This window comes from Macrosteles quadrilineatus, unplaced genomic scaffold, assembly GCF_028750875.1.
Source record: "Macrosteles quadrilineatus isolate MER2022 unplaced genomic scaffold, UCM_ALF_1.0 Scaffold_16__1_contigs__length_3527350, whole genome shotgun sequence".
Lineage (NCBI taxonomy): Eukaryota > Metazoa > Arthropoda > Insecta > Hemiptera > Cicadellidae > Macrosteles > Macrosteles quadrilineatus.
In genome coordinates, this window is record NW_026542609.1 from 2,268,884 (window position 1) to 2,296,832 (window position 27,949).

Below are 27,949 nucleotides of genomic sequence, written 5' to 3' on the forward strand. Positions count from 1 at the left end.
TCACGGGTGAACAGAAGCCACCATTAAATTAATTTAATCAACTTTGACTTTATATTTCATTTAAAGGGCCCAAGTTCGAGAAATTGTCATCTGAAATTATGTGAAAAGCAGTGGAACCTTCATACCTTACATCCTAGGTTGGCCGAGGTTGTACCTGAACACGCAGCTCTCTTTCACGACGTCTTTAATACCTTAATACTTTGTTACCTTATCAATGAAATTGCGACCTGTTAAAGATCGGTGACAACCTCTAGGAACGAAGAACATACATGGTTTGTTAATCTCATATTCGTTGTGTTTTGAACACCTTTATTCACTCACTTGTATCAAACAGCTAGAAATAGCTTCACTGTCCATTCGCCGCACTTCTTTTAAGAACATAAAAGTAAATAATAAAATAAGTAAACAAAAATGTAAACAAACAAACTATATTGGCAATTGCATTGGCCAGCTGTTGTTAACTAAATTAATCGAATAATAATAACTTCCAAAACATGCAAGGCGTAGCCCTTTGGAAATCAGCCTGTGGGGCAGAGCCCTTAGGGAGTTCGTCCATATCAAACATTTTTGGTAAATCTACACACTTTAAGCTTCATTTTGATATGCCATATGCCTATATTTTTATTGGGTAAATGGCCTTAACCGTTTACATAAAATGTTATTTTATCACTTTAATAATATAATAGATTTTTATTAGAAGCAAACCAGTAAAATTTGCAGTTGCCCACAAAAAAAATCGTACAAATATTCATAACTTTCTGTACAAAAATTTAGGGATGGACGGGATTGTAATTTAGTTTGGAATGGGACGTGATTTTTATTTCCTTCCCATTTTCGGGACGGACGTGATTTTTTCCTGTGCATAGAAAGAAAGTCTTCGAGTACCTATTGCAGTTGCAGTTACCAAGAAAGACAAACAAAATCAATTTTTACCATTTGTGGCACTGATCTACAAAAATAAAAAAATTACAGGTATAGAAATTTGTGACTCGCGCTCACGTCGGTATGACTCCGCGGTCACGGCGTGATCATTGGTTTGACTCATGGTTACTGCGTGATTGTTGGTATATATGACTCATGGTCACTGCGTGATTGTTGGTATGACTCCGCGGTCACGGGGTGATCGTCGGTATGACTTGCGGTCACGGCTTGATCGTCGGTATGACTCGCGGTCACTGACCGATCGTTGAAATGATTTCGCCTCCTGCGTTCATGGGACTATCGTGAATATATCTCGCGATAGCGGCGTCACTGTCACTTGCGAAGTGGCAAACTCGCTGACAACCGGATCAAATCCAGTCCCAAAAATCGGGAATATTTTTTCCCGAAAATTTCACAAAATTTCAGGACATGTTCAATGTTCATCCCTACAAAAATTGGCAAGTAATATGAATCCAATTTTTTTTTTAACCTCTTAGTGGACACCCTAAGATGGTTGATGGTTTGGTTAGGGAAGCGAACTAGTCTAGTGGTAGAGTGTGGAACTTTATGTTCTGAGGCCCTGGGTTCAAATCCCGCCAATCACCAATGCATTTTATCTAAGTGATAAGGCTGCGACCCCCTGTAGACATAGCCTGAATTAATGTGGAAGACTCCGAGCTAGAACTTGGAGATATGGTAAAAAGTAGGCTAAAGAAATAGAAAAATAGAAAAAGGAGACTGATGTGTGATGTTTTGTGTCCCAGGTGAACTCTTGGCTGACATGGCTGGAAACAGTCTCCTCAGAAGAGGAAGACGAAGAGGACGCTTGAAGAATGATTGCATGGCAGTATTAATTATAACAAATAAATGATGGAGTATGAAAACAAATAGAACAACCACTCATTTTTTATAAAAAACTTATGTATTAATTATAGTCGTTATATCTTAATTATACAAATAATTTTAATTTTTTCTATTATATTGTTGTACCGATTTAGTGTCTCCAATTGTAGTTCTGTACACAGTAATAAATAAACCATTTTAATTGTGACTTTTAGGTTGCAACTTTTACTTCTGTGATTTGTTATAGATGATCTTTAACTGTCCTGAAACATATATCTTTTTGTAATTTTTTTAAGGTGAAATTCTGATTAGTGTGAGGTCGAGTGCATTTAGTTGGTGTTGTCTTGTATTAATATGAAATCTGTTTCTAAAACTATTGTTTTCTCCTCGTAATTTATTATTCTTTGTAAACTAAACTAAGCTAACTAAGTTGAACTTCTGGTTAAATGTAGACAATTTCAATTCCTATGCAACGTGTGTTAAGTTTCTTATTAAGTATTTTGGATGTATGCTAGAAAATATAACGAATTTATTGATAAAATAATAAAAAATGCAAAAAAATTGGAAAACTACAATTGTGTCATTTTTTCTCTATACACACTTCTGATTCCTTGTAGTTTGTTATTTTTCTGAAAGGGGCCTGTAAAAGCCACAAAGAGTTAATTTGTCGAAGTATTGAACACCCCAATGAGTTTTATTAAGTGGGTTCTACCCAGCAGCCTGAATTTCAATTCAAGATGGCGGATTATATGGATTGAAATATAGTTCGTGATTGAACATGCCTCGTATCGTAAAAGCTCCCAACATTCTAAAACAAATTTGTTTCCAATGATTGTTTTTTTGTGTGCCCTTAACATATCAGAGCTTGCAATGTATGGGGATAAATTAATTTATGGATTTTCATAATGAATTTGAAAATACTTAAAGAATCAATTACAAAGTTTCTGTTCAGCCAAGTACATAGTTTGGATTTTTGTGAATATTTTACAGTTCATTTCAACTCGATAAACACTTTATTAATGCCATGAGGTTCTATTTTGAGGGACAATGTTTACGCGGTAGCAGCCGGCTGGTGGAACCCTCTCAAGAGGAGACATACTGTAAAACTTTAATGGTAGTTTGCAGTTTACCAATCAGTTTCACCATGTGGATAGGATGTAATTAACCTGTTTCAATAGTCGAACATAATTTGTTCTGTCTATTAGGGATGGTCAAAACCAGAATTTTCTAATCTCAAAACCGAAACTTAAAAAAATCGAATCTCGAATCTCAAAACCTAAACGCGAAACTTTTACTTTGCTAGTTTGCTGGTTACAAGGGTTAAGGTTACAAAAAAAATACAGGTAATAATAAAATGTTAAGTACTGTATGCAATCAAATTGAAAGAGGTCTTCTGACACTGACATAATAACATCTGAGTTGTATGTTTTTCCAGTTATAGTATTTAACATGTCTTTTGAAGTTCAGAATCAGAATACAATTTACTGTTTGCATTACTGTTAATGGTGATTAGTTGTATCTATTGCTACCAGCTTGTGTGGAAAGTGGAAACAGTGTTGGAGACAATAATAATGACGCAAAATATGTCAGCAAAATTTCAAAACTTTTGAATCTCGAATCTCAAAACCGAAACTTTTTCAAAGTTTTGATGGTTTTGAGATTTGAGATTCGGTTTTGACACATCACTCACTACTGTCTATTGATTGCTTTTTCCTTGGTGAAGTTCTTCTTCAGCTGTTGGGATCCACAGGCTTGTCAATGAAAAATTAGGGTTTACTGTATTTGTTTGCATATGGAGTCAAGCCGATCTAGGTCTAGAGACCTTCACTAGTAGACTTAAATGAAAAATATTTGTGGTGAAACAAAACACATTTTAGCCATATATACATCACATTTATTACAAATCAATAATTTATATACATAGTTTACATAATGTAAATGAATCACACACCATTCGTTGGTTACCGTAAGTAGGCTACAGCAAAATACACCTGGTATGTCATGACTAGCACAGTTGATATTGTATTCAAATTAATACAAATCTTAACTAAGGTGAAACAAACAAAATATAAATGCAATAAAATTTACCAAGGACACAAATATTGTGATATAAATAATATAATACTTTTAAGATGTAAAAATACTACACGTCCAGAGTGTTATCCATCATATAAACTAATTACTTAAACATAGATGTCACTCCTCTTAAGTTTTGGCAAGGCTCCACTAGAAAAACAGGCCATCCTGCACAGGATCCATGACGTCACACTTTTGAATAGATTGGGTCCCCGGAATTTCATCCCCCTGGGCAAAGCTTACGTCACTATGACTGTTGAGGGCGGAATTTTACCCCCGCGGATTTGGAAGTCTTTTCGTCAGTTTTAATTTAATAGTAAACATTTTATTATTAAGTAGCCTATTTGTAACCTCAACTAAGTAAACAGGTTTCGCTGTTTAATTTCGATATTCGGGATTTCGGTTTGGGACCAACTGTTTTTTAATATGTATGTATAATAAACTGAGTATCTCATTAAAATGATAATTGGTTGAACATTTCTTAAACGATTTATTATACAACCGTGAAAAAACAATTTATTTAGTTTCTGTTGAATGATGGCACAATATGCCTTTTTGTTTCTTCAGGCCCTTCCTTCAGGGGTCGTGAGCTATTTATGGTTTGTACTGAGAAAGGTGATCGAAATACCTGTTGTAAAATGTAGTTGTAGGCATGCGGTACAAAGTATTTGACCGATTATTGTGTTGACTAAACTGCAAGGAAACCCAAATGTTTGTATATACATATTAACCAGCAGTTGGCCCCAAAAGTCAAATCCCAAAACTCGAATATTAAAATTAAAATTCAAAACCTGTTTGTTTAGTTAAAGTTAGAAATAAATTAAGATAAGCTACTTAATAATAAAATGTTTACTATTAAAATAAAACTAAAAAAGAAAATTAATCATTCTCACTTAATTCTATATGCCAGGGGCCACTAAAAAATCCGTGCCACTCTAGGTTTTTATAATTTGGTGTGTTCTGATTATATTCACAACCGTGAAAATATAAATTTAATTCCACCTTTAATCCATCGAACTGATGTGCAACTCAAGTTTGTGGCCGGAATTTTACCCCCTGGTTTGTGACGTTAATTTTTGCCCAAGGAGATAAAAATCTGCTACCCTGATAGATTCACTGCCATATACCATATGTTTTAGGTAAATGAGCTCGATTTGTCAAATTTTAACGGCAATATTTTAGTACAACTATCCACCACTGAGACATATTATTGTGCTGCCTGCGCTGCAGCATGGCCTGTTTTTCTAGTGGGGCCTTGTTTTTTTGTAGGTAACTATTTTTACGTCAGTTTGGTTATCTTCCCTATTTGAAGTCGCAGCTAACTGAAGTTGAACAAAATACACTCGTTTTACAATCAATATCTCTGTTCGATTGATCTAACCTAATCTTGTGTGCAGGTTATTCTAGCTGTTCTATTACGGCTGCATTTATCGACACCAATTAATACACAATGTGTTATCCTGGCGGCCAAATCCAGCAAGGGAGATCAGTGCCTATAACACCCGCACGACATTCACCTTGTCAGCCTAAATCACTAAACCTCCACGCCTTTCGATAAAAAGAAATTGTTGTAATGATTAGTTCATTAAAGTCACTAAATATTAATAATTGATGGTTTGAGTTAAACTCTCAGTTACAATCATTATTAAAAACTAAAAATAATTTGATGACAAGGGCTTCAAGTGACTTGTTTTGGCCCGAGCTCTAGCTTAACGACCAAGGTGAAACAAGCTAAAAGTGAAACTTAAAATGGATTTACCAATAATTATTTTATTCCTTTCTGGAATAAATAAATCGTACTAGCCTACCAACTCAGTATAAAATTAAAATACTATCTTTTAATAAGTAGATGAAAAACAAGTTAAAACATTATTGTGCATCCTTTTGAAAGAGAGTACTGTTAAACAAGTCAATAAATATTCTTAGGCTTAAAACTACTTCCATCACATTAAAAATTTGTATCACAAATAGTTAGGTCTTTACTCTCCTCTCCATCTTGAACCCTGTCATTGGTCGATTGTTCTTCACCCCGTTGCGGGCATCTCCGTTCGTCAATTTGTTCGGTTTGCGGCTCTCGAATAAAATATCTGAGTCCGACTCGCTTTCCGACACCATCACTTTCCCCAAAGGCACTGTAACATAATTAAACATTGCTAATAGTATAGTTGTTTCACTTATGTTTGTACTTAACTGAAGACACTTTTTCACACAACATAAATATAACCAGAAAAAGCTGGGAAACAGGTGAAATAGTCACACAAAATAATATAACATGAAGTTAATTTGATTCTTCATTATTGTCAAGAAAAGCGTAACTAAAATCTTACAGCGTGAGTCTTCGTTATTGTCTAGTAAGGCGTAACGCTGCCTCTTGGAAGGACGTTGGCAACAGAGGCAGAGTCTAGAGCAGACACACACGAGGCCCCAAACACAGCCAACCACACATACGAAACATGTGAACAGTGCAATCACTACGTACAGGATACTCCAGTCTGGAAAATGAGATTCAGTAATAGAAAATAAATCATATTAATACATCATAAATAACAACTTAGCTGGGGTAGCTGAGTGGATAAAATGTTTGCATAACAATCGGTAAGCCGGTTCAATTCTGAGAAAAGTCAAAACTGGTTTCTGAGGCAAAATCAATAATGCAATACCCTTTAAATGATCAAATACTGTATTAAGTGGTTTGCTGTAAGACATTAGATGAATAAAACTACTAACCTACGATCAATTAAATTACTTTTTTATTTTAGATCTACACTGTAAAGATTGATTTACCTACCACTGTGACAACACAATTAAATAAAAAAAATATTTAAAATACATAGGTACATAAACTGTTTGGTCTCTTGTTTACATTCTGATTGTGGTTAGACACTCAACAGAACGATAAGCTATTAAATTATAATTCATAATTAAACCTTTATATAAAAGTCAGAAATATTTAAAGTTAACTCTAATAAATAAATCTCTAGAAATAAATCAAACGCAAGAGGGTGAGGCCCTGAAGAAAACTACCTTTTTAGTTACCATTCGTCTCTCCGCTAGGTAATAAGCTTTAAAATGACACCTCATCGTAAAAATCAGTTAAATAGGACAGCTAGAAAAGGGATGTTACAGAGAATACCCTTACCGTATTACTGTAAAAGTAAAATACAATTTACAGTCAAGTAAATACTAAATACTAAAAAAAAAAAATGTTTTCGTGTTTTTGACAAAATATTTAGTTTTTAACTTTACACATAATAAAAACATAAGGAGTGTTTTGGTAAAATTTTGGAACACCTTTTTTCAATAAGAAGGGCAGGAGTTTCAGTTTAACAACATTTTGAACTAAAAATAATTACTAAATTAGCACCAATAAAGTTTTAAGATAGAGATTTTTTCGTAGATAAAAAATACTACAATTTTTACCACAGTTGGAGTCACCGTCTCCAAAATGTTTCCGGAACAAATCCTGCATCCAGAAAGCCTCGCACATACATTGTCTAGTGGCCTGGTCACACACACCGTGACCTGCAACAAACACACTATCTGTTAAATATGCAAAGGAAGTATGTGTTTGTTTGGCTGTAAACTATTGAAGTTAACTTTTATATATATTAGACGGGGAATAATTGTTTTTCTAAATGAGAGACATTCTTTTATACCCACCACAAAAGGCATATTTTTGTGATGTTATGGTGCTAGATTTTAAAATCTCATAAAATGACAAAATGACATGTTCTCTCATTAGCTTGTCAAAAACTAATTATTGGTAAGTGGTTGGAGTAACTATGTGACATTTCATAAGTAAAATTGCAACATTTACAATTGTGATTTTTACAGCATTGGTGGTTGTACCATTAGAGTTCAAAGGGCCATAACACATTAATCAAAATTGTTTTTTTATGGAAAAATTACTATTAGGGCCCTATTAAACTTCGTCACCAGGCGACGTCACCAGTTACTGTACCAACAGCCAGCTCAACACCAGAGAAGTCACCAGGAGTGAAACCCCCAAAGTTCCTCCACTCCAGTGTCTACATACATTCAGCGCAGTCACCTCATTGAAGGACAAAGTATTCTGTTATCCGCGTCATACCTCTTCAGATTAAAAAATATTCATTGAACAAACATTAGTCAATAAACGGGAAAGAGATGCAGGGAAAGGAAAAGGGAAAGACGACTCAGTGAAAGTAAGCCAGTCTAGTGTGAAATGTAGTGGTGAAAATGATCCTTGGGGGTGCACGTACATTTTCCTTGCTTGTCTCCTCCTTTTCCTCAATAAAAGAGCAAGAAGTAGCATTTCTTCATATTTTTCCATCAGTACGTCCACCCACTACACTGGCAACAATCTGAACTTGCAGAACACAAAAATACAGTGGTGACGCAACAGCGGTGACTTTGTGTAATATGTTCCATTTGGTTCAATACCCAGCGACAAATCTTGGTCACCAGTGGCACCACCAGTGGCGACTCGTCTGATCACGGGGCAGAGTCACCAGTCAGTCACCAAAGGCTGGTGACGCAACCGGTGACCCTAGTGTAATAGGCGCCGTAAGAACCAGTGCCCACCAACTAGTCTGGTCACCGGTGACGTCGCCTAGTGACCAAGTGTATAGGGTCCTTAAGAAATGCCATTAAAAAAATGAAAATATTGCCTGGAGATACGATGGTTTAGTACTCACTTACTGTACCAAATCTCTGTACACATCTACACACACAGACACACTTTGAAAACTACATTTTGGGTTCAGAGGGATCCAAAATTACAGCAAAAATGTATATCCCCCAAAACTCAACTAAAAAATTTTGACGGAAACAATGCTGTCTCCATATACTATGTATAGGGGGAGAAAGTAAAAGTAAGTCATTGTATTTAAAACAGGTTTGAGTAATCAGGCAAACTGTCTAACCGACCTGAACAATTGTTTTGGCAGACTGTTGTCTGGATGTTGGCGACACTGAGCTGTAACAACACAGAGTCTTGCGCCAACTTGTTCCGCAGCGTTCGAACCACCGAGGGACCGGGCAGAGCGCCGTGGGAGGTTGTCACATAGAACACCAGGACTGCTCTACCAGTCGCTGCCTGGGGACCGAAGAAGAAGACTGATAAAACCCATACTTGCAAATCACTACCAATATAATACATGCTAGTATTTAAAAAAAAAGGTAAGAAATAACTTTCATATAAGATAACAGAATATCAGCACAATGAGAACACAAAATTAAATGTATACAGTACAGGGTGTCCCTTAGATATGTACCATATGTACCAATAAATTAAGGAATAGGTTTGATAAGTCAAAATAAAACTAAAAACAAGAATACACTTTTTTCAGCTAGATATACACCATTTTGTGTTTTTTTAGTTATACCTAAAATGTTTCTTGAAACATTTTTGAGGATGGTAATCCTGGGCGAGACAAAGTCAAGTCGACCATACTCACACGGTGAACACCTATTTCGCGGACTAGTAACGTAATATACTATTACATATATTTACCGTCTTAATTGTTAACAGTCTAAGTGTATATATGTCGGATAATGTTGGAAGACACATTTTATCCATTATTCCTTCACTTAAGCCAGTATTTTGCTTGTAATGGATATAAAACTTTACAGTTCACTTTCAATCTTGAACTCTTCTTCTACATTAAATATTTACATTCCTACCATCTACTGTACTCTGTCACACAATTGTTTTTTGTTTACAAAAATCCAACTCGTCATAGAGTTTAATATAAAAACAACAAACATAGAGAAAGTACCTTACAAAATTAACAACATGATTACATACACAAAACAACAAAAACTGGTCACAAGACAACATTGTTATATTCCAATTCCTCGGCCTTAATCACAATATTGCAGACAATTACCTCAGTCTGCAGAGCTCTAACAACCAGACTAGCTGCATCCCGCAGCAGCAGTCCCAGCTTCATGACAACAGAGTCACTGCGGGACTTGGTCAGCTGACTAGACTCAATGTTGAGAGTCAACTCTACCAGGTGGTACAGATGGGGATCTGTCAACACATACCAGCTTTATTTATCTCTAGGTTATGATTAAATTATGGATGGGCGGATTCCCGTTTTTCAATAACGATTCCAGTTACGATTCTGTGATATTGATTCTCGATCCTGATTCTATAGGTTTATTTGTATATAGAAATTATATACTAATATATACTCATGTTATGTGAATATAGGATTTTACTCATTAATTTATATTTTAACCCTCCACACCTTACATTGATTTTGAAACAGTGAACACTCACAGAGTTTTTTCTTGGGTAATGAATTCATGGACAAACAGTTTGAATATATATGTTACCATGTGAAAACTTTGTGAGGTCACCTCTAAAGGGTTAATGGTACAGCAAAACCTCACTAACTCAACTCAACTATTTGTGGACCCAGATTTTGTTGAGTTATCCAGAACATTGTAGTTCATAATGGGGTTTTAAACAGTTCTAAAACCAATTTGGACTTATGGTATTCAGCTTTGGGGATCAGCAAGTACCTCAAACATTGAAATTATTCAACGTTACCAATCAAAATTATTACGTAAAATTGTCAACGCTCCTTGGTTTGTTCAAGAATCAAGAATCAAGAATCAAGAATTTATTCACCATTAAATATGCAGTATACAATAGGTGTCGTCAAAGTGTACCAACAGAACACTTCACAATGATCTACAAATTCGAACAGTCAAAGAAGAAATTACAAAATCTAGTGAAAAATACATTATAAAATTGGAAAATCATTCAAATCATCTTGCACTTAATTTATTGGACAATCACAACACCATTTACAGACTGAAGCGACATACGATATTGGACCTACCATTCAGATTCGGCTAAGTGTTATCAAAATTCTCTTTGTTAGCTAGTGTTGACAGTGGTCAATCACTAGCTCATGTTCTTCAAGTTATTTTTGTATTACTATTTATATAATTTGCTTATTGTTCAACTTGAACAGATTGTAAATTAAATAAAGTAAAAAAAAACCTGCATATTTTCACATATTGAGTAAGCAAACCTTCAAAGAAATGTCAAACTTTCAACAATTGAAACTAAATGCTCTGATAAAAAACTTTTTTATGTGTGTCCTTCCTGTCACATGTTGACTGTCAAGTTAGTGAGTTTTCACTCTACTATTAATATAAACTAGGCCTAACTAAGAACAAACATACAAGCCTTGGAATAATGTTTTTCAAGAATACATATAGGCTATATTTTTTATACTACCATATCTGACAACAACAAATTAGTCATATTCAGAAGGTTTTAGTGTACACAAGAAAGTAAAATTCAAAAACTACAAAGAGATTTTAGAAAATGAATAATTTTTCAATCCAAGCTGTGAGGAAAATACGTAAATTCAGAAAAGATAGCCAAACAAATACGTTAGTTTAAACTTCATGTAATAACTTACGTTGCCTTGCTACTACAGATTAAAAACATCAATTAGATTTTGAAAATAAACACACACATGGTCATTCCTTATAAATATTGATGGTTTGCTGACCTGGTTTAACAATGACAGAGACAGTGTCTTCGTCCCATTCTCCTTGTTCATCCGTAACTCTCAGACGGAACAAGTAACGCCCAGCCACAACGTTGGTCAACTGGAAGGCAAGAAAAGAATCAAGCCCTAACCAAAGTCGTACTGGTTTGTACATTCAAACTATGTATAAATAAAGGATAAAAGTATCAAATAGCTTAGAGGGAAAATACCAGAGTCAAGTTATTTACGCAAAGTGGCACTTTTTTAAACGAGAAACATTTTTTGAGACGCACAAGACTTGCCGGTAATTTTATTGAGTTAATAAAAGAAACTTTCATCTTCAATTGCACATTATTTTGTAAACAGTTTTGAATGTGAAAGCAACAAAATAATTGTGCTCAAAAAGGTTCTTACACCATTGAGGTAAGGATATTTAGCTAAGCTGTATTTTTGAGGCAACGTAACAAACAATGTAATTAACAACTTTTCAACTACAGTAGAACCTCTTTAATCCGAACTAATTGGGACCAGGGGTAGTTCGGACTAGTGAATAGTTCGGATTACAGAACATATTGTTGTTTTTACATAACAATAGCTAAAACATGGCTAAAATTGATCTAAATTATTTTTGGAAAAGTGAAAAAAATGTTTTATAAATTAAAATACAGTGTTTATTTAATACAGTAGTAAACATGGTGAATAAACAGTACTGTACATTAAATACAGTATACAATAAAGAACTGCTGTACTGTGTAAGAGTACAGCAATGAGGGGTTCGGATTAGTGGACGTTCGGATTACGGGGATTCGGATTAAAGAGGTTCTACTGTACTACTAATACTAAGATACTCTTCTTTTACAAACTGTTAACTTCATCTATACTTATACTTACTATTATATAAAAATCTAATGGTGTCTGTCTGTATGTGTATTACTAATAGGCTCAAAAACTACTGAACCGACTGGGCTTAAATTTTACAATAATATAGCTACCATACCAAGGACCATTATAGGACTATTCACACTTTGATACTGACCGTGGGCTTTGCCCCTTTGGCTTTAAAACTTCTGAGGTGAGGATTTTAAAAGTAAATATTGATTTGTCTCCATGGCTGCGATGAGAACACTAATAATGTTTGTTTACATTTGCTTTGACATTTCAATTTAAACAAGAAGAACTGCTAAATTGCACATTTCACAATTTCAGACAGCTGATACAAAGAAATTAAATATAATATTTTCCATAACTATATATGAGTATATTTTAATCTTAAGTTTTATCATGGATTATTTATTCTAAAACTATGTCAATGATTATAAGAAAAGATTCTATAACCGTTGCTGTATGAACTCCGGCTCTGCTTTGGATTTTTTAAAGCGTCTTAAGTTATGAAAATAATGTTATTGGTATGTTTTCATGGAAACAGTAAGAAAATTACAGTGTATAGATGGTTTGTATGAGTTTGGAGGATTTTTTTTTTATAAATTCAAACTGCTTAAAATGTGTTGGATAAACAACTTGCACTTCACGTAGATTTTTTTTATATTTAGGTAATTTTAGTAGTTGTGTTTTACTACACCACTGATGAAATCAAACTAAGGAAAATATCATAAAACTTAGCTGTACACAGTGTTCTTTTGTTTCTAAAATCAATGAAATATTTGTTATTATGTTTACTTAATGGTAAGTATGAAAATGTAAAGGCAGTAGACTATGGAACTAAATAAAAGAACTGGTTTCTATATTATGTTGTTTGTTGAATTTTTTTAGAGTAAAATAATGGATGCAATGAAACATATACCTAATGCCTATTACTATTAATTTTTTTGTCCTCCGATGTTTTGATAATAATTATTTTTGTCTGCCATCTTAAATGCTCAATTTCATTTGTAAATTAAATAATATGTACTAAAGATATAAAACAAATGTGTTAAGAGTGTGGATAGGTTTGTTTACTTTGGGGCAGAGCTGAATAGCAAAAACACTGTTGCACACAAAAAATCACAAACTGAATCATGGCTGGTAACAGAGCATATTACGCTAACCTCAAATCCAATCTGATGACCCCCAAGACAAAGATGAAGGTATACAAAACTCTAATTAGGCCTGTTGTTACATACAGTGCAGAAACCTGGTCCCTTTCCACATTGAGCACTAAGGCCATTAGGGTTGAATTTTGTTTGTAAAAGCGTTGGTGGATGTGTATATTTTATACAACAGATTTTAAGATCAAAATGTTTCTATTTCAGGTCCTCTTCCCGTTGCAAAGCACGGGTACAAAAGCTAGTAAATAATAATTACTTCATTGTTTAACTAATAAAACGTTTGTTTGTTCCTTTATTACATTTTACAAGCATGAATTAATTTAATCTTTATACAACCCATTTTCTATTGATAACCATACAATTAATAAACATAGCCTAAAGTTTGTTTTGCTCAGTTGTCCAGTGTGAGGATAATTAGTGAGCATTTAGTGGACAAAGTAAAATGTTGAGCAATCAGCTGTATTGCAAACTAATTGAAGTGAACCAAATGTCACTTTGTATCAAAACTGTAGGCAGTAGGCCTACAGTACGAGTATGGTCCACGAGAGTCTGCAGTTGAGGGAGGAGCCTATTTACCACGTGACTTTGAAGGAGCCAATGAGGACAGTGCGGTGTTGCCAAATCTAATAATACCAGCTGATTTGAAAATATTGTTTAGTATATTTTATTTAAAGTCGAAAATTAGTGAACGGGCAATGATGCAACGTCGCGCTAGTCCAGTCTTGCTATTGGCTGCTGCCAACTGCAGACTCTCGTGGCCCCTAGAGTAGTCAAAAATACTTTAAGTATTGCTTGAAAATACAACTGTATAAAATTTAAGTACTCACCATGAGGGTTGGTGAAGTGTCGGTGCCGGCTATGATGGTGCCGATAGCGAGGCTGGTGGGTTCCCGGGTCCACAGCCACTTGGCTATAGCCAGGTCGTCCCGGGACTGAGACCCGTTGAGTACGAGCACGTCTACAGGCAGTTCTACAGTGTGGTCTCCTCCTGCATTGGCCTTGGGCGGGGAGTTACTGTCTGCGGAAAAAATACAACTTCATCTTTTGCCGTTGCACCTTCTTGTTCTAGTACGCCAGGCTCTAATTGGAACTATTTTCACGTTACTTAGGCCTAGTTGTTCACAGTATTATTAGATAAAAATGCATTGTTTATTGACAGGATTTGAACCTAGGACACAGGGACCAAAGTCCCGCGTTGTGCTGTACCAGACCAACTTGCTTCCTGATGCAACTTTAAATGGATAGTATAATATTCATCTTAAAATGGATGGTAATACACAGGGTAGTAGCTACATGTTCTTCAGTTATCCGACCATTTATACAGACAATCCAGTATCAAGAAATTTGTGCCATTAGTTGTAGAGAAGCACCTCAATAACTGGAACCTTAATATCTTAAATTCTTTGATATCTTAAATTTTTCATAATCCCCTTGCATTACAGATAGAGGTAAAATAATAACCGCACACAGTAAGATGTTGGTAGGTTAGTACAAATATTTTAACTTAAAACGAAGTAAAGCCAACCTTTACAACCCTTTAGCGTTTATGGCAGAAAAAGGCTTAGTGCTTCTAGGGTTGAAACTATAATCTCAAATCACTCGTAAGAGAAACAAGATTTACTCACTCTGGGTGACAGTGACTCCGACAGTGTTAGTGGCGATGTTGCCGTTACCGTCCGTCACCGTCAGTTTGAACACGTACTGCCCCTTAGTGAGTCCGGTCACGTTGGTAACACTCTCGTTGTGCGCACTGAACTCCACATTGCCTGGACCACTGTTAAATGAAAGTATACAAAATTAAAGTTTTTACATTGAGTTTATGAAATAATGAGCTTTTGAGAAGTATTTCTAGAGATTAAGACCACACCTTTGATCTAGGCTATGCCATATGAGTCAACGTCATCGCTTTGATGGAAAATAGATTTTGTAAAAGTGATAATAATTGTTATTTTTATTTACTACGCTGAGGTGGTAGCCATTATATCCTCTCATATTTGACTACTGATTTTGAGATTTTGGAGTCAATGGAGGGAGAGAAAATGTCAAATCCAACATTTTGATAAGATTGTTAGATCTTCAACCTAAAAGGTTTGCACATCTCCAAACCATTTAAACAATGTTGCAATGTCTAGTTAAAAGAGTTCAATAAGCATGGTGAATCTTCTAAAGTTCTCTATGGGGAGTCGATTACCCAAAGGTTATGGTTATGGAGCAGACAAAACAGAAGACAGTAGTTTATTTTAATTAGGATTAAACACATTAGAAGCAAAAGTTAGACAAGTAGTATGATTAAAGCTAAATCATTAAAATGACATGTAAAAAACAAAAACTTAATTTGATTATTTTCTAAATGGCCTACTTGTTTGTATATAGATGCCCATATTTTCTTTATTTACAACTAATTTCAACTGACATAGCTCATAATTTGACACTTTATTCAGTTATCACCACAAAAATACTTAATAATGATCTGATGATTGATTTTTTTGCAGATTTTTTTATTTGTGGAGATGGTTCATGTCATTTGTCATGACATTTTAAACATAACAAAAATATTCGATGCCTAGCTAAAATATATTTTTAAATTGCACATTCAAACCCCTACCTGACCATTTCCCAACTCCAAGAGACAATTTTAATATCATCAGAACTTTTGCTTCCATCCAATAGTACGGTAGTTTGAGGCAGTGAGACAGTTATGTTTGTTCCGGCATTAGCTGAAAACAAGAAGATCGGAGATAGAAAAGAATCATTCAGAGTAAAGTGTTGTGTAGTTTCAAAGTGATTTTTTAACATGGATTTAAAAAAATTAAAACTTTGCCTTGGGATTTAATAAAAACTTCTGTAGGTCAATAGAGGTAAGAAACTACGTTACTTTGCAATAACAGGAACGTTCCTTGGATTTTTGGCAATACTATTATTTTTGTCACTATTACTTCCTTATCAAGAAAGTATTGGTTGCTGTTATTAGGTTTTAGCGAATTTCCCATATAGGGAATAAGCTATTACCGTAGTACTCATGGTAAGACCTGGACCCGAGACCGATCTAATTTTTCATTTTGAGGTCCCTAGAGGCCAAAAACACCATCCGTTCAAATTCATATATATATATATATATATTTATATATATATTTATATATATATATATATATATATATATGTGTCCGTTAGCGCGATAACTCGAGCAAAAATGATCCGATTTTGATGAAATTTGGTACAAACGTGTAAACCTACGTTTATTCAAACGAGTTCGCGATCCAGCATAATCGGACCATGGGAACAGGGGTTTATGGGGGGTTTTATGGGGTAAAAATGTGTTTTTCCCATTTTTTACCCTAAAAACAAAAAATTTTGCAATTTCTTTCTAAACCGTTTTGTAGAGCTTAAAAAAATAAATAATTTAGTATATTGAAGCGCTGTTGTATGCCTAACGGTCACGGAGAAAATTCAAAAATAGTTTAATTTATTAAAATTCCCATGTTATTCTTATGGAGAAAATAAAAATTGTTGTAGTTTACTTGTTTATGGATATATATTGATAAAATTTGGCAAATTTATTTATTTCATCCCATACTATTCACGTATGATCAAAAAACACTTTTTACCTTCCCCGTAGCAGCAAACCTAAGCACTTGTTAAATCTAATGTTATTTAAATAGGGAATAAATATGTCTTATTTATGGAAATATTTGAGTAAAAATGTAATCAGACAAGTTGAAATTCGCTTAGTCTGCAGGTTTGCTGCGGCGGGGGTATTTTTTAATTCACTTGTTCTAACTGTTAAGACGACTTAATAATATAATCGTATTCTCAGTAATCTTTCACCAAGGTATTATATTATTTTGTGATGTTCGCTGTCAATAAGAAGACACGATCAGCGGGATGGTTATATTATTTCGTAATGCTCCCCGTTTATTAGAAGATACTTTCAATGTTATTTCACTCGTTCATTCTAACTGTTCAGATAACGTTATAATAATTGTATTCAGGGGCGTCGTCATGGGGGGGGTCGTCATGGGGGGAGCCTCTCCCCCTATAATCTGGGAAAGAGAAAAGTTGGGAATTTCATTGCCACGAGTTGGGACAGTTGGGAAGTCAGATACAAGAAAAATATATATTTAAACAAAACAAAATTTAAATATTTGCAAAAATCCATCAAAGATAAAAATTTCTTTGACTCGGACAAATAAACTTTTATTTCATTTAACTTTGATTAAAACAAGGCTAAACCATGGCTAAACACGCCTTATTTTAAGAAATCAATAATCAATTAGCGGTATAGCTTGTTGGAATTTCGTTTACGAGAAATTTTGTTCCTTATTGGACGTATGTTGGCCACCTTGATCCTGTCCTGTGTTGATGATTGTGAATGATTTCGTCAGCGAGACTGCGAGTTTGAATTTTGAAAGTGCAAGCAATGTAGCTCTTCTGTTCAATTATGTTGTTTGTTAGTGTTAGCAAGAAATTCAAAAATATTTTTCACGTCAGTCAAATGAAACATATTTTATGCCTTTTTTGTGGTATTTGGAGCAGGCTAACTGACCGGAGTACTTGCTAATAAGCAGATTAAAATAACATTAAAGATAGGTTTTGTGTATCGGTATTACCTTTAAAACTCTTATTTTTTAATAACCTAAATGGAATATTTATTCTCTACACAAGTTATTTATCATTCCTAATTAAGGATTTACAAAAATTAATCGACTAATCACTCTGAAACAGATCTACGTGGACTTTTAAAACATAACCTAAAATTTGATGTTTGACTTTCACTCTAAGTTTGATTTTTGACTTTTTCTAGCATAGACAAAAAGAATTAAATATTTCATTCTTTTTGTCTATGGTTCTAGTTTGATGAAGATGAAGGTTAACATTTTTATTGTATGTATAAGTTTATTATCAACCAAGTAAAACGTTTTTATTTTATACGAGTCTTATTTTAGGTTTATTCTTTTTTAGACTAGAATAATATTATTCACAACACTTATACTAATATTTCATCATTACAAACTTGTTTAGGCCTACCCTAGTTGTAAGTTTTATGAAAGTTAAAATGTTGATCTTAACGTCTAAAAGTATTTTAATTTCATTATTTTGTAATAAAATATTTTTTCTATACTAATTTGTACTCTGAGGCTTTTTTTATATCCCTAAAATTTTACACTGCTACGTCTGCAACCACAATGGTTTGTAAAGTTTTTTGGATTTGAAAGATTACTTGTTCAAGTTTTTTGAAGTCATAAAATTTCATTATGAATTGGTAGAAGTTTTAGAAATTGAGTAATTTTGTATATATGTAAAATTAGCTATATTTTGTTAATGCAAGTTTATAAATACTGAATTGAATGTTACTGCAGTGTAGTATAATAATTTGTAGATTTTTAAAAATAGTACAGAAATTTATTTCTAAAGAAAAAAAACATAGTTGGGAAATCTATGTTAAGCAGTTGGGAAATTTGAGGCTTCTCCCCCCCTGGAATTTAACCAAGCAACGCCACTGATTGTATTCTCAGACCTCAGTAATCTTTCACCAAGGTACAGTACACTCTCGACTATCCGAGACCCGGTTATCGGAGCTCTCGGGTCACCCGAGGTCATTTTAGGCCTAAATACGGTCAGGAAACAATGATTTTATTTTTATGATATTTCTGTTGAAGTTAAAGTAATAATATCATGCAATTTGGGATTTCTCAAATTAATACTTTATATAATAATTAATGATCACAGATATTGTTTTAACATACTAATGATCTACAATAACTTAGAAAATGAAAATCACACACAGTACTAGGTTGGCCGGTAACTATTGGTAAGGTGGATGAGTCGTCTGCAGAACGTCAAAAAATCAGTAGCATTTCTGCTCGGGTATTGCCAGCTCCTATCGCGTTTTGACAGCGATTTTCATTACAATGTTTTAATATTGACATGATCATGTCAAGTATAGTTCAAGTTAAACTCAAACAAAGATTAATTTTACACATTTTAATTTTACACCATATTACATTTTAATATGAATATGGTTCACTCACCAGACGGTGGTTTGTTGGTGGGAGGTTTGACAAACACATGAACAGTTGAAGTGTCCGACTGATCGGCTTCATCAGTCACTTTCAATATGAACGTGTACATCCCCTCCTCCAGATTGGACAGCTCGAGGTAAGGGGTGCGTGTTTTCTATGGCAAAAGATAAAGAAAAACTAAATCTTTACCATTACTTAAACGGTGTAGTGGTGTCAAAATTACACGAAGAATCATTTTTCATTTGGCTCTACAAGATAAGTAGAATATAACAAAATAGTCATCAACAAAACAGAGTTAAAGATAATCGAGAGGGAGTCACAATCTAACACTTAATAACTAAGACATAAATAATGACATTAGAATTTTTTTTTATTTTGTCGGAGCATCGTTTCTTCTTAAGGTAGTCATATTCCACACGCATTAAAAACAAACACTCAACATGTATGACAACAGTTGTACAACAACATAAACTCCTGCCGGTCGGGTTCTAGTCACGCGTGTTTGTTTTTAATGAGTGTGTGTTTTTAATGTTCCCATCCTCGAAATGCAGATGATGGCTGCAAAGCAAGCCAAAACTAGTTACCACTGCAACCGGTTGGACTGGTTTTAAAGGTAAAACCAATAGGATTACTGATAATACAGGTATTTAAACTACTTTTAGTATATCTCGGTGATCTGTAGGCTACTCCTCTAGCAAAATCATAATAAATAAATTCAAAATAGTTTTTAACAATACTGAGAAATATTTTCTTTTGACAGTAGGAGAATATTTTCAGTTGAGTAGCCTCTGGATTACTGATTTTTTATACTTTAAAATGGTTTAAATACCTGCATAAAGTCACCACAGCAAGTAAGGATTACTTTACACAGTTATTTAAACCATTTTAAAGTATAACAATATTTTGAAAATAATATTTTAATATTAAGAAAAAATAAAAATACACTCTAGAAAAACAGAGAATAAAGTTTTTAAAATTCAAAGTTTTACAATTGAACTAACCTGCATGTCAACAGCTTTATCCTGGTCAGACGGGCTTTTCGTCCACTCCCAGCTGACGATGGCCTTGTCGTCTGAACTGAGACTGCCGTTGAGAGTGACATTATTGTGAGGCAGGTAGAGTATCACGTCTTGGCCTGCATTGGCCACTGGAGGATAATCTGGCATCTGCAGTACTGTGATGTTGGCTACTGTAGAGTTCTTCTCATGGTCAGAATCTTCCACTGTCAGCCTACAGGAAAGAGGTCACTTTAATCGTCTTTAATATCAAGGTTTGGTTTGTTGGTGAACAGATCTGACCTTGTTATTAGCGAAATTCATACATAGTGATAAGCTATTGTCTCATAGTAATACCTAGATACGGATCAATTAAAAAACAATTTTATGTTCTCAGAGGCAAAAAACACCATCAACAAGTTTGAGAACTAGAATTATTGGGTTATAAAAAATGTGTTTCAAATCTTTTCACGCTCAAAACAAAATATTTCACAAATACTTAATAACATTTTTGTTTAGAGCTTAAAAACAAACAGTTTTGTATATTGAAGTGTTGTCTTACAATAATGGTTACAGGAAGAATTATCATGTTATTCTTATGGGAAAAAAGTAAACAGTTGTTGTTGTTCATAGATATATTTTGATCAAATTTGAAAAATGCATTTATTTCATACTACTATTGACATTTTATCAAAAAAGGCTTCTTCCCTTACCTGTAGCACCAAACCTAAGTACTTGTTAAACCGAATTGCATTGAAACTGGAGTTAAATCTGACATCTTTCAGGAAATATTTTAGTGAAAATCCAATCAGGCAAAAGGAAATTTGCTTAGTCTGCAGGTTTCCTGCAGGGGGGTATATTTCATTAAGATGTATTCTCATAACAAATTGCATAAAATACATAACTATGATGTCCGTTCATCAATAATATAAAGTAGGCCTAGAATGATAAAAAGCCAAAACATGTGTATTATTTAAAAAGTGAGAACCTTTACAAAATTGTTATATTTTGAAACACTCATGAAAATGGTGTTAGTAGACAGATTAGTTCAAAAGTTAATAGTTAATGTCCAACCCTGAATGTTTTAAGAAAATCACGAATTGAAAATTTAAAATGTAACTAGTTTAAACAGTCAACTTAAAAGTGTCGAATCATACGTATCTACATACAATGTTGATGTTACACACCTAATTTTGTTCCTCATCAAAGTTTCTGACTAGCTATTATTTTCTAATTTTGAAGATTGAACTTTTGTTTATGGTGGAAAAATGTTCACCTGGAGTCGTGTGTTAACATTGGTGACCTATTTTTCATTAGTGACCTGTGATTTTCCCATAGTCAAAACAAACTATGGTTACATCAAGGGGAAATACAATACTTCTCGAAGTGGAAGAGAGTTTTCATCGTTTCTCGGAATTCCCTACGCAGCACCACCGATAGGAAATCTTCGCTTTAAGCCACCAGAACCTCCAACAAGATGGGAAGGAGTTAAGGACGCCATAGAAGAAGAAAAAATCTGCTCACAGGGTAAATATGGAGGTAAAGAAGATTGCCTTTTTGTTAACGTTTTCAGCCATCTAATGACAAACGGAACTCTAATGCCTGTCATGTTTTTTATCCACGGAGGAGCTTTCTACATGGGTTCCTCGACATTAGGGTTGACAGGACCAGAATACTTCATGGACAAAGATATAGTGTTGGTAACAGTGCAATATCGTCTCGGGCCGTTCGGATTCTTGAGTTCCGGAGACTCTGTGATTCCTGGCAATATGGGCTTGAAAGACCAGGTGATGGCGTTGACATGGGTGCGAGACAACATTCGGTTTTTTGGAGGTGACCCCGAGAGAGTGACCTTGTTTGGAAGCAGCGTTGGAGCTTCTTCTGTCCATTTACATATGCAATCACCGATGAGCCAGCATTTGTTTGCAAAAGGAATCTCTCAAAGCGGAACAGCCCTGACTGCTTTTGCACTTACTGGGAAAGGCACTGCTAAAAGATCCATGTTACAATTTGCCGAACAATTAAACTGCACCGATTTGAGGGAACTTATCATTTGTTTACAACTAAAAAATACTCAAGAAATTGAAGACGCACACAGAGTGCTGCAAAATTCTAGATATGCTATGATGAAGAGCATTTTTCGTCCAGTTGTCGAAATAGATCATGACAACGCTTTCATTACACAAAATCCATTTCTCGCAACAACTCATAAATCCTGGATCTTGGGTGTTACTTCAAATGAGGGAATATTAGATATTCCAATAAAGTATTTGAATTACACCATAGAAAAGATTCAAAGTGATCCTACGAACTACCTCAGTAAAGCTTTACTTTTTGAGGATTTGTTTTTAAACGCTAGTGATATTGAAAAAGAAATCCACAAGTTCTTTTTCAAAAACTCTACAACAAGACATGAAACAGTTGCTTCGATGGAGAAGATGTATACTGATTGGTGGTACCTGTGGCCTCTGGAGGAGTCAGCGAGGAGACACAACGGAACATTGTACTGCTACATTTACGACCATCTTGGTGAATTTTCTTATGTAGACATTTATAATAGTCCTCGTGGTTTTGGGGTGAGTCATCTCGATGATCTTATTTCACTATTCAAACATTCTAAATACTTTGGAGATTTAAATACAGTTGACAAAACTATATCTGAACTGATGGTAGACTTGTGGGTAAATTTTGCCACTTATGGAGACCCAACTCCTTTTTCTATCAGTAGAAATCCACAAGCACCTGGCAGCAAGGATTTTAAATGGGAAAAATCAGACAAGAATCGCTCTAGTTGTATTCATATTAGAACTGAGTTTCTCTCTAACAACGATATATTTACAAGCCGGTTACAATTTTGGAGAAATCTTGTTATGGTTTATAACATTTAAAATTTATGAACTAACCAAAATAATTATGTATAGAAAGAGTAAAAATACTTTACGGTAATCTGTTTAAATGTAAAATTTGCAAACTTAGTAACACAAACAAAACCATCTTCTATTTGTATGTAGTTTATTAATCAATGTACAAAAAATAACCATATTACATAAATGTTATCTGATAAAAAGATAGGACATTTGCCAGGAATTATTAAGGAAATTGACAGGAAAGCAGGCTTACCAAATAAGTCCATAGAGACACATAAAATATACAACACAAAAGTAGAAAATTTCACTGGAGAAATGGCAATGGCAGTTGCAATTGTAATCTATTACACCTTGTCAGGGTTGCCAATACAGCTGAAGAGACTAGAAATTGTTTTTACTGATGCCTATGTATGAATATGTTCACTCATTATGAATAATCCGCTATATTTACACTGTTTTAGATTTACACATGTACACATATATATATATAATATATATACACACTAGAATGCTATGATAGGTGAGGAATATGGATCTACCATATTACATAACTTATTTTTCAAGGCACAAAGAAAACACCAAATTAAAGTGCTAAAATCCACTTTTAGGCTAGGCCCTATAAAGCAATCCATTATAAAATTGTCTTATTGTAACTTAACGTTTTATATTGTTGTAGAGTTCTGTGAGAAATAGAATGCAAGCAATGCCTATTTCGATCTAATAAAACTGTTACATTCCGGCTTATGTTAGACTGTATTATTCACACCGACTTATTTTCTTTCGCCTCAAGCTGCTAGCAAAATACTGCATAATTACTGCAGGTGTCTACATTTGTAAAGAAAGTTGGGTTTATTTTAGTGTTTGAACAAAAAACATTACAGAACCGAACAAAGGAAAAAATATATTCATTACGAGGCACAGAATATTCTATTAAAAGTGTTCTTATGACGATTGGGTGGCATAATCAACCATAATTTATATTGATGAGTGATATAAAAAATTGTTGACTAGGTAAAAAACATCTTGAACTATTCCTGACTTTTTCATCTCCATATTTTATTTTAATGATGTCAATTTTAACATATAGTAAATATAGTACAGTTCATAAGTTCCTAGTTGTCTTGTTAACTGTGTTTATTCAAAGTGTGTATAATACTAGGAATAACATTTAGATCCATGCCCAGCTTAGATAATGAGAAAGGAGTACGGTATTTTATTTTCATCCTAAAAAAAAAATTGTATTCATAGAATAAATAGCCTAAAGTGAAAAAATTACAGATTTAAAGTATTTATAACCAAGCATCTTTGGAAATCTACTGGACATAGAAAAGACATAGAATGTAATAGTAAAATGTGTTTAGCTTATTTAAAAAGGAAACAAAGGTTAGTAAATGTTGTTGAAATGTGGGGAAGAAAAGTACAAAGTCATCCAAATATATGTTTTTTAACTGGTTTATCAAAATTTCATTAAAATCGGAGAGCTTTTTAGTTTTATGTAGATCTACTAGCAACTTCTGTGTGAGTGTGACTATAGCTACTCGCTAAAATACTCATAATTTAACTAGTGGAATTTCAGACATATTATTTTCCATACTTGCATTAACTTCCTCCTATTGACCATGCATACATAATGTTTTATCCGACCATCTCAATCACCAAGGGTTCACCCTGAACTGATTACATGGCATTAGATCGACTTTCATTTACATATTTTTATCGTTGTTTCTGTGCTCAAACTCTAATGAAGTGAAACACTGACTTGCAGCCAACCATTGTGTTCATTATTTCACAATTTGTTTGCTCATTTCAAATTTTATACATGATGATAAGGCTGATCATTTTAATTGTTTCTCTTAATGTAATTGGGGCGATAAACTCAGATGAGATTCCAACTGTGCGTACTACAAACGGTTTACTACGGGGAAAATATATGACATCGGAAAATGGAAGAATATTCCAAGCCTTTCTTGGAGTTCCGTTTGCTGCGCCGCCCACTGGACCTCTTCGCTTCATGCCCCCACAACCTCAAGCTAAGTGGGATGGAATAAGAGACGCTATAGAAGAAGGTAAGATGTGTGTGCAACTCAAGCCTGGGGGAGATGAAGATTGTTTGTACCTAAATGTTTTTACGACAGAAGAATCAAAGAACCGATCACTTCCAGTCATGGTGTACATTCACGGTGGAGGATTTTATGGCGGTTCGGCCTCTATCGATTCTTACGGCCCCGAAAAATTCATGGATGAAGACATTGTTTTAGTCACTATTCAGTACCGCCTTGGAGTGTTTGGATTTCTAAGTATTGAAGACAATGTGATGCCTGGCAACCAAGGTTTAAAAGATCAGCGGTTGGCGCTCCAGTGGGTACAAGAAAATATCAAAACTTTCGGTGGGGATCCTACAAAAGTTACTATCTTTGGTAACAGCGCGGGTTCTGCTTCCGTTCATTTGCACATGATATCTCTTGGGAGTAAAGATTTGTTTTCTAGAGCTATTTCTCAAAGTGGGACTGCTTTTAGTGCATTTGCTTTCTCAGGAAAAGGAACATCTAGAAATATTACCCTACTTTTGGCCCACACACTGCAATGTCCAACAAATTCTTCAGCAGAAATACTACACTGTCTTCAAAACAAAAGTGTAGACTCGATTCAAAGAGAATATAGCAAACTTCAACACAGCAGTTACAAAATGAGGAAAGCATTATTTCGTCCAATAGTCGAAGTTGGAAGCTCACATGCGTTTTTAACTGAAAATCCACTAACTACATTTTCTAATAAACCCTGGATGGTTGGAATTGTTCAAAACGAAGGTCTTTGGAAGATACACATGCCATCACTGAACGAAACAATACAATTTATAAAAAGCGAACATAAAAAGTTTCTCCAAAGCATTTTATTTTTTGAAGACACTACTTCACAGCCAAATGAAATTGCTGATAAAATTTACGACTTTTATTTTAAAAACTCCACGACAGAGAATGATTTTGTGATATCACTAGAGCATGTTATAACGGATTCATATTTTTTCTGGCCTACATTTCAAGCACTGGAGCGACACGAAGGATTGACGTATTGCTACTTGTTTGATCACGTTGGACAACATTCTATCACAGAACTGTTCCAAGCACCAAAGGGATTCGGAGTGAGTCACATGGATGAACTACTCTATTTGTTCCCGAGGAAACTATTTTTTCCAAGGGAAATGAACCAAGAAGACACCAATATTTCAAATCTTTTAATCAAACTTTGGGTGAACTTTGCGAAGGAAGGCAACCCGACTCCTACAGCAATCAGCCAGAGCCCACAGACTGTTAAAGATAAACAAATCACATGGGAACCATCAGTGAGTGGTGAACTCAAGTTTTTGAAAATACAAACCAATGCTTTATCCATGGTGAAAAATGTGTTTCCTCAGAGGATGAACTTTTGGAAACAATTACCTATATGGGATAAAATGCAGTAAGTATTGAGTAAGGTCATTTTTCATAAAGTTGTAACTTAAATAAATGAAAAAACTGAATCTTGATCAAATGTTATCTTACCTAGACCCAGCAAGAATAAAGCAAAATAAAATTATTCTGATTGTGTATATTCTAGTATAATTGATTTCATCAGTCTTGCTAGTAACAACATAGTTCTAAAACGAAATCAAAATTAATCCTAACAATATTAATGAAGACAAATTACCTCAAAGTTTTTCTTTCTTTTCGGTCAATAATGGTCATACAAATTTTTTGGTATTGAACAAAGGATGATTATGATAGTATGTCATATTTTTAAGGTCTTAAAAATGTACAAAACAATTCATTAGCATTCTTTTAATCATAATGAACTTATATAGTACTTTAAAACTTTTCATTGAAATGGCATGTACACAAAGTAAGTCTTTCAACATAAATCAGTGATTTTGTTTTGTTAACGTAGGTATAGACTTTTGACAAAACCCTTTTCTTCCTTCAGATATCATAGTTATTACATTATAGCTGACTACATTATAATTGATAAAATTTTACCTTTTGATTATATTTTCTTACTTTTAAATCACAGAATGTGTCATAAACTAGAAGATAGTTTGTGTATACAATGTCTAAATTGCTACTTAATTAAAAAACACTGGAAAGTTTACATAAGACATTGAATGTGTATAGATCACAAGTCAACAAAAATTACAATACATTTACAGGCAATAAAAATACAGGTGTCCTATTGAAAAAGAAGAACCACTTCATCCTATAAGAAAAATGACAGTTTTGAATAATTTTGTTGAAGCCAAAATGGGCTTTACGATATCTAATAGGGCTACAAGGGATTTAGTTGTTCCGGTAAATCATATATGGAATTTCATTTCAAAAGGTAAATATTTTTTTCGGACATATAATGTTTATCAATTAATAAATAAAAAAAGCACGATCTTAAACCCAGAAATTACTTAAGCACCACAATTTGTCTCCATATTAAGTTCTTGCCAAAACGCCATCCGGTGGGAAAACAATCCATGCTTTAATTCCAAACCATCTGTTTTTATATAAAGATATTTACGATCTACACTATTTGATCTTTCCCATGTAAAATTACCTGGTTCAAGATTTTGGGGGTTTTCACTGATGGGGTGTGGCGTTGGATTGCCCTCAATTGCAAAATTTACCCAAAGATCCACCATGAGTTTTGAAATATTTGCATCTTGAT

At 34.1% G+C, this 27,949-nt stretch overlaps 3 protein-coding genes across 3 annotated transcripts in view; 2 read left to right on the plus strand and 1 right to left on the minus strand.

The window, feature by feature from the left end:
• Nucleotides 1-2,339, plus strand: part of LOC129005116 (eukaryotic translation initiation factor 4 gamma 2-like) — a 34,739-nt gene extending 32,400 nt beyond the window's left edge. The window contains exon 17 of the mRNA XM_054433927.1: nucleotides 1,686-2,339. Within this exon, the coding sequence (XP_054289902.1) occupies nucleotides 1,686-1,751 (66 nt within the window). The 3' untranslated portion in view covers nucleotides 1,752-2,339. The remainder of the gene's footprint in view (nucleotides 1-1,685) is intronic.
• A 1,309-nt stretch (nucleotides 2,340-3,648) lies between these two features.
• The window catches only part of LOC129005150 (dyslexia-associated protein KIAA0319-like), a 47,623-nt gene continuing 23,322 nt past the window's right edge, over nucleotides 3,649-27,949 (minus strand). Inside the window, exons 10-20 of the mRNA XM_054433968.1 lie at nucleotides 20,406-20,634; nucleotides 19,414-19,558; nucleotides 15,990-16,101; nucleotides 15,010-15,158; nucleotides 14,212-14,402; nucleotides 11,361-11,460; nucleotides 9,711-9,856; nucleotides 8,749-8,917; nucleotides 7,261-7,362; nucleotides 6,168-6,332; nucleotides 3,649-5,972 (exon numbers count right to left, since the gene is read on the minus strand). Of these exons, the coding sequence (XP_054289943.1) occupies nucleotides 5,812-5,972; nucleotides 6,168-6,332; nucleotides 7,261-7,362; nucleotides 8,749-8,917; nucleotides 9,711-9,856; nucleotides 11,361-11,460; nucleotides 14,212-14,402; nucleotides 15,010-15,158; nucleotides 15,990-16,101; nucleotides 19,414-19,558; nucleotides 20,406-20,634 (1,669 nt within the window). The 3' untranslated portion in view covers nucleotides 3,649-5,811. The remainder of the gene's footprint in view (nucleotides 5,973-6,167; nucleotides 6,333-7,260; nucleotides 7,363-8,748; nucleotides 8,918-9,710; nucleotides 9,857-11,360; nucleotides 11,461-14,211; nucleotides 14,403-15,009; nucleotides 15,159-15,989; nucleotides 16,102-19,413; nucleotides 19,559-20,405; nucleotides 20,635-27,949) is intronic.
• On the plus strand, nucleotides 25,089-26,729 carry LOC129005151 (juvenile hormone esterase-like). The gene has a single exon (XM_054433969.1). It carries the CDS (start codon nucleotides 25,089-25,091, stop codon nucleotides 26,724-26,726), a length of 1,638 nt encoding a protein of 545 aa, XP_054289944.1. The 3' UTR covers nucleotides 26,727-26,729.